At 32.5% G+C, this 8,180-nt stretch overlaps 1 protein-coding gene across 1 annotated transcript; it reads left to right on the top strand.

The window, feature by feature from the left end:
- The first annotated feature begins 8 nt into the window (after positions 1–8).
- On the top strand, positions 9–1,620 carry LOC133332181 (basic helix-loop-helix neural transcription factor TAP-like). Its single transcript, XM_061540562.1, has 3 exons — positions 9–506; positions 1,504–1,513; positions 1,601–1,620. Exons 1-3 carry the CDS (start codon positions 9–11, stop codon positions 1,618–1,620), a joined length of 528 nt encoding a protein of 175 aa, XP_061396546.1.
- Positions 1,621–8,180: the final 6,560 nt, after the last annotated feature.

Here is an 8,180-nt window from a genome sequence, read left to right on the forward strand (position 1 = left end):
ATCAGCAAATGGGATTTAATGCGGGGCCACCGCCGCCAGGATATCCAACGGGAAATTATCACAATCCGCCACATGTACCGACACAAGCACCACCACCACCATGTACAAATGAAGTTCCTCAGGCGGCACCTGGTTTTACATCTCACGAGTTCTTGAGCAGTATGCGTCACTATACCCAACAGCAACAGCAGCAACAACAACATCAGCAGCAGGCGCATGCGCAAACGGATCATAAACCCGATCCCAATTTTTGCCAGCAAAAATATGATCTGTTCAAGGATACTTTTGAGGCAGCTGCTCAGTTGAATACGAATAAAGCAACACCCTCACCTCCAGCTACAGCATCCAACATTAATTGTACAGGATATGCGGGTTATGACACAGCCCACTCACAGCATATCAATGCAAGTCCAACAGCTGCAACATATCCCCCGCAATCAACGAATTTCCATCAAACGAGTAGTTATTTCAATCAGACGCCACCATGGAAAGATTTCAGCGAACAGGTAATAAATCGGGACCACCTAGGGTTCGTTGTTAGCCCTTTAAACGAAATTATTTTGCAATTGTGAAGTTCGAAAAAAGAGCAGGTTTTATAAACCATCCGAAAAAATAGGCGTGATATATAGCATTTAAGATAGGTTAAGTACAAATAAGTTTGTAGATATTTTACGGATTGCTTCATATCGGAATTTTGAGGGGAATTTGAATCCAAATAAAAAAATATTTTTTTTTTTTGAAAATTCGTGAATAGTGTCAAGTCCAAAAAAAATATTTTTTAATAGAAAAATATTTTTTTCTTGGAATTTTGAAACTAAAGAATTTTATATTTTGTATTAAATTTATTTTTGTAATCTCAAATTCCTCTTAAATAAAAAGATTTTCACGTTTATTCTGATATCAAACAATTCGTTCAATTTATTTTTATTTAAAAATGGCTCGGTTGCATATATTCGAAAAAATTTTTTTTTAATAAATATGCAACCAATCTATTTTTTATTAGCAAGAATATTTAATTCAACTCTCTTTATGATTTGTATATATATTTATATATCAAATCATTTACAGGAGTTGCTGTGAACATTTCCAAAAAATGATCTCTCTAATTTATAAACAATTTTAAATATTATATTTTAAATTAGTGACATCATTTTTAATCATAATTTTTTTAAACAAAAAAGTTTTGAAAATAATGTTTTGCCACTTCAAATTTAAACATTATTTTCAATACTTTTTTTAAATTTGTATTGTAAACTTATATGGATCTCAATAATAGTTTCTCTGTTTTATTTACACCAAACAAGACAAGGTTGTTCACTTACAGACCAAAAAGTACCTTAAATATATTTTTTGTGAATTATTATTAAGTCTATATATATACTATATATTTATATAAAAATCTACTATGAAAATGATATATTTTTATAAAATATTTTTATAGTTATTTAAGATAATATGAAAAAAAGTAAAACAATGTTGATACAATACGAATTTTTGTTACAGAATCAATCAGGTAAACTAAAAGCTAGTCATGTTTGTTCAAAGAATTGTATATTTATTTTATTTAAATAGATTATTTTTTTAAATTGTATTCGCCTAGTTCTAAGACCACCATTGTAAATTGTATTGAAGTGATTTTGATGGAAATAAAGATGAAACTACAACACAACATTTTGAAATATTTATTTTTTCTTGTTATTTGAATTTTGCCATGTAAGGGCAGTGATCATTTCAAAGTAATTTTTAAGTGATTATTTATACTCTTTCGAGTCGAGCTCAATGATCTATGTTTTGCAATGAAAAGGAAATTCGCATATGCAAGTTTCGCATCAGGGCGGAATTAATACAAGTTATCAACATACGACATTTGTAAAGCCACATAGCCCAATATGCCTGATGAGCCGCTTAACCAACGGCGAAACGCGTCGCATAATGGTGGGTACGTAGGTTCTTCTCCTGGCTTTCCTTTTCATTGCAAAACTTAGATAATTAAGCTCGACTCGAAATAGTATAAATAATCACTTAAAAATATTTATTTTTTTATGAAAATTTATAGCATTAATATTGATACTAATCCATGAATGCTCGATGTTTATGATGAAAAAACTGAATTGTAGATTTATTGTACAGTTTATATATCCTTAATGATTAAATTATATATCCTTAAATATATAGAACCTTGATTTCAATGACATTATCAAAAACGGGATATATCGGTCACGGAAAGATTTAAACATCTTCTGGGCATTTGAAAATTTTGGCGGATCCTACACAATCAGGCGGACGTTAAAATCCACAAAATACCGTAAATAAGTACTTTTTAGTGAGACATAATTGCCATCTTCTGAGAACCAATAACAAAAATTAAAGAAAATGTACCAAAAACTCCAAAACTACCCTGAAACATGGGCCACTGTCGATATTTATAGCCTTCACCACAGTGTGGTCAGGGTATTATGTCTTTGTGCATATGTTTGTAACAGGCAAAAATAATCGAGATAGACCCATGGTTCCTTTTGAGAATGTGCATAGAATAACTTTCTGAGTCGATTTATGCATGTGCGTCTGTTTATGCATGTCCGTTGTTAACAAAGTACAGATCGCATTCATTATCCGATTTGGATGAAATTTGGCACAGGTCACTTAATTGGCCCAAGGACGAACCCTATTGAAATTGGGAAAAATCGGTTCAGATTTACATATAGCTCCCATATATATTTTCGTCCGATTTAAGGAAAATGGTGTACCACGGTCCCTATATATCATTTGATTTGTACGACATTTGGCATAGAGTACTGAATTAGGTCCAGAATGATGTGTGCCAAGTTTCGAGAAAATCGGTTCGGATTTAGATATAGCTCCCATATATAGTTTCCTCCGATTTAAGGTAAATGGTGCACCAAAGACCCTATATATCTTTCGATTTGCACGAAATTTGGCATAGAGTACTAAATTGGGTCCAGAATGATGTGTGCTAAGTTTCGAGAAAATCAGGTCAGATTTAGATACAGCTCACATGTATAGTTTCCTCCGATTAAAGTAAATGGTGCACCAAAGTCCCTAAATATCTTTCGATTTGCACGAAATTTGGCATAGAGTACCGAATTAAGTCGAGAATGATGTGTGCTAAGTTTCGAGAAAATCGGGTCAGATTTATATATAGCTTCCATATATATTTTCGCCCGATCTGAGGCAAAGTGCCTATATATCTTTCGATTTGCACGAAATTTGGCATAGGGTACTGAATTAGGTCCATTCATGTGTCAAGTTTTATTGAAATTGATATACCTTCTATATATGGGCAATATGCCAATTTTTTAACATAGCTGAAGCGGAGGTTCACCCCTTTATAACTCGGGAACTACTTAAGTATATGAAAAAAAGTGAATAGTTTTGGATTGCAAACTGTTCATGATATTGACCTCCAAACTTTATTTTGGTGGAAGCTGTGTCTACTTTAATGTAAAAAAATGTGTAAAAACAGGTTGAGGCAAACCAGTGTTTTTATGTTCTCTATCGATTTGTGACTAAGCCACTCATTGCACGGCCTTCGTGTCAAAATAAAACTAGAAGCCAACAAAATGGGGACTACAACCCCTTTGTATCATTTTTCAAAATTTTAATTGCATCTACCTTTAAATGATGCTGACATTTTGAAGCTCGATTTTGAGTGTTTTTTTAATTTTACTTCTAGCTTTAATAAGCCAACAGGAATTTATAAAAATCGATTATAAGATTATTGTAGTCGCGAATCTGCGTAATTTGATATGTATTTTGTGTATGTAGTATGCACAGCTTCAGAGTAATACTCATCCGAAGGTGCGAATTTTGTGCGATCAAATTTCTAAAAAAACCTATTTTTCGGGCCAAATTTTTAGATCTGTCAACTGAATGATATGGGTACCCGCGATCAATAAGGTTTTTTACGTTTCGGATGATATAAAATCTTTTTCGTGAAAATCCATCTACTAGAACGGCGGGAACTGACCTTCCAAAAACACGAAATTTGGCAAAAATGTTTTTGAAAATATCGGGGATTTATTTGCGTTTTCTGTGTATCATTTCCGCTCATACGGATTTTGATCTTTTTCGAAAAGAGAACTTTAAAAACTTCAGCCGAAAGAGAGATGTACGCAATTTATCTCAAAAATAGATTGTGCTGGCACATCCATGGTTCTTAATGGACCACATTGAAATCGGTAAAGATCGATGTATTTTTTTAGGGTGCACACCGAAATCGGATGCGCGTTAATGGCATATGGAGTTTTCGGAAATTATTCGCGTTTTACGGTTTTTTGAGTACTTCAATGTAACGTGCGGCACATCTTAGCCGTCAAATGAAATTTCGCAAAATATATATGGATTGGAAGATAAACTTCAGTACTTCCTGGAAACCGCATGCGCATCAAATGATTTTGAGAATTACGCGATTTACACGCTATTTAAAATGTATATTTCATAATATTATTTTATTTTAAGATTTATTCCTATTTATAGAATTCTAAGATTTATCGGAAGGGTCTTGATATAATCCGCAAGGCGTATACTTACACACAAAAAGTGATTATTAATACATATGCAAATTTTTCGGCGAAATTCGGGTAAAATAGCAGAATAACCCCAAAATTTTTTTCTGAATTTTCTTGTATAAAAAATTAAAAAAATAAATATGATGACATTATTTTTTCGAACCAAAAACCAATATTTTTCCTCAATATATTGTTTTGTTGTCGCTGTGATTTAGAAACCGCTACACGGACTTGTGTGATTTTGATATCATTTGATTCACCATGGTGTTTAGATTATGTAGATATTTTTAAATTAATTATTAGGTGTGTGTATGTCATTAATATAATGAAAATATTGACGTAATCTCCTATATTTTTATTATTTTTCTCATATTTCGCGAAGATGTACAACTTTTTCGCGATTATTATAATATATTCACATTGTTATTTTACGGAGGAAGATATATATCAACGTTTTTGGTCAATATAATAAACGGCGTAATTTTAAGATTTTTTTCTTATGCCCAAAATTAAAACCTCGATAACTTTTGCGCGCATCAACCAAAAATTTGATTGCGAACGGTTTTGGAGTCAGAACATTTTTCTCTATATGTGTACCAAAAATCATTGATGTGCCACAAAAACAAAAAAACTGATTTTTTGGAAATGGAATATTAAAAAATTGGCAATATTGCCCATATATTTTCGTCACATTTTAAGTAAATGGTACACTAAAGGCCCATACCTAATCCGATTGATAAAAGTACAGAAATTTAATTGCTAGATATTAAAAATTAATACTCACTCTAAAAAGTGAACCAATAATCATAATATTTTGTAGGAAGATACCAAATTTACATCCAATTAAAAACCAGTAAGTAAAGTAGTAAAGTCGGACTGGGCCGACTATATGATACCCTTCACCACTTTGGGCATATTCTACATATGTATCCTAACAGACGTCGCGTTTTTGTTATACATCTATATCTGAACCGATTTCAGTAAACTTGCGAGAGACTTATTTATATCACTTCAGTACGGTGTGTCAATCGGCCTAGTTATGGATCTTTTCACGAAGCTTAGCAACATCATTCTAGACTTAATTCAGTACCCTATACAAAAATTCGTGCAAATCGAAAGATATATCGGGACTTTGGTGCACCAATTACAATTAATCGGACGAAAATATATATGGGAGCTATATCTAAATCTGAACCGATTTCCACGAAACGTAACACACATCATTCTAGACTTAATTCAGTACGCTATGCCAAATTTCGTGTAAATCGAAAGATATATAGGGACTTTGGGACACAATTTACCTTAAATCGGACGAATATATAAATGGGAGCTATATCTAAATCTGAACCGATTTTCACCAAACTTTGCACACATCATTCTAGACTTAATTCAGTACGCTATGCCAAATTTCGTGCAAATCGAAAGACTCTTACTTTAAATCGGACGAAGGTATATATGGGAACTTTATCTAAATCTGAACTGATTTTTCCGAATTACAATAGGGTTCGTCCTTGGGCCAAATAAGTGACCTGTGCCAAATTTCATCCAACTCGGATCATGAATGCAACCTGTACTTTGTTTACAATTTAACATGGACGGACAGACGGACGGACATAAATCGACTCAGAAAGTGATTCTATGCATATTCCCAAAAAGAACCATGGGTCTATCTCGATTATTTTTGCCTGTTACAAACATATGCACAGTGTGGTGAAGGGTATAATTAAACAAAATTGAGGAAAGTATGCAAATGATACCCCTCACCCCATTGAGTCTCAATCAGCCGATTTTAACAAAAGCCGATACACGTCATTCCACTACGGTTACGGTTTAAAAAATTTCATCAGAATCGAAGAAACGTTGGAAACGTCAGATCGGTCGGTAATATATACGTTTTTCATTTCCGACCCTATATATTCTGATCAACATAAAATTCTATGACGATTTTGCCATGTCTGTCTGTCCCTCTGTTGTAATCACTCAAGCCTCTAAAAGAATTGAGATAAATCGCCAAAATTTTACACAGAGTCGTCTTTTGTCTGCTGGCAGGTTAAGTTCGATGTTGGGCTATATCGGTTCACGTTTAGGCAAAGCTTCCATATAAGGTTCGGCCCGGCCGAACTTTACGCTTTTTTAACTTGTTATATCTAAATCTGAACATATTTAAAAAATCGGTGCAAAATGTATACTGATGCTATATCTAAATTTTAAGCGAATGATCTTAATAGGCGTCATTCTAAGTCTATATCATTTAGCTAAAATGCAAAAAGGCGTAACTAACAAAAAATTAAAAATTGAAATTGACTTTGGCAACACATGAAGTATTGACATTCACAATATTCATTCAAAAAGTCAATTTTCAATTTTTTGTTAGTTACGCCTTTTTGCATTTTAGGTAACGATATTCAATATGCTGTGTAAACATTTTTTAATCGGATAAACTTCGGATCTTGCTACATTAAAACGACGAAAATATATATATATATATATATATATATATGGGAGCTATATATCTAACTGAATAAAATGTCAAACTCGACACATCGGCAAAATAAATGAGCTTTTATAATTGTATCGCTTTCGGATCGTAAATGCGACATGTACTTTGTATGCAATTTTACATGGACAGACAGGCGGACAAACAATCGCGCATTATATAATATTATTTTCATTTTCCTCAAATAAATGTGATTTTGTACTGCAAAAGGTACATGTCAAGTCGTAGCTTTTCTTCTTATATAAATTATCAAAAATCTTGTTCATTTTGTAGGTGACCTTGTTTATTTTGTAAATATTTTAAGACTTTCGTATGTCAGTTTTCCCTTTCTATTCAATCTGACTACTACAGACTATCAGAGACAATCCATTAGTATATTCTATTTTTTGATTCTATGCAACAGATAAAATATATAACAAATAAGTTTACATTTCATTGGATAATCTTGCATACAGATCTACATCTTTCAAATTACCAAAATCATTCGCAAAACTCAAAGTACCTTTTTTCCTTGTGACCAACATAACTACCCTTAGTGGAATTTTTGTGATATGACTACTTAAACAACATTTCGATGGCAATTCAAATCAATATCCTTGTGATAATCTGTAAAATTCATCAACAAAACAAAGTAACAACAGAAATAATCCACAACAAAGGTAGAACGGAAAAATGTAACCAACAAGTTACCGGAAAACCCTTGAAAACAAAACAGAGAAACTTATCCACTGAACGGTAATGAAATCTCTTCAATTCCCAGATGATGTATAAAAATCATGTAATAAAGTGCGGGGATAACAATTTGTAACATTTCATCTGATATTTTGTTGCCATGTTGTTTTTGTTAGTTTAGTGATTTTTATTTTTTCTTATCATAACCTACAAATCGGAAAATTATTTTTTGTTGGTTTTTGTTATTGTTGTTGTTTGTTAGAAGTGCATTAGGTTTTGTTTGCTGGCATTGAAATGGAAAATTCATATTTCTTTGCCTACTTGCAAACATGTGCGGAATACAATTTGTTAGGAGGAATGCCAACTGTGGCTGAATCAATGGGGAATGTAGTATTATCATCTATAAGTATTAAATATGTTGATAGCAATCTACCCTCTGAAGTTTTTTTGTACCTTTGAAGTATTAGATGCACACATATTTA

This window comes from Musca vetustissima, unplaced genomic scaffold, assembly GCF_032173495.1.
Source record: "Musca vetustissima isolate MV318-11 ecotype Yass unplaced genomic scaffold, APGP_CSIRO_Mvet_v1 utg4619, whole genome shotgun sequence".
Classification (NCBI taxonomy): domain Eukaryota; kingdom Metazoa; phylum Arthropoda; class Insecta; order Diptera; family Muscidae; genus Musca; species Musca vetustissima.

Excerpts from the sequence above, each read along its gene's own strand:
- LOC133332181 (XM_061540562.1), top strand. The coding sequence starts at position 9 with ATGGGATTTAATGCGGGGCCACCGCCGCCAGGATATCCAACGGGAAAT.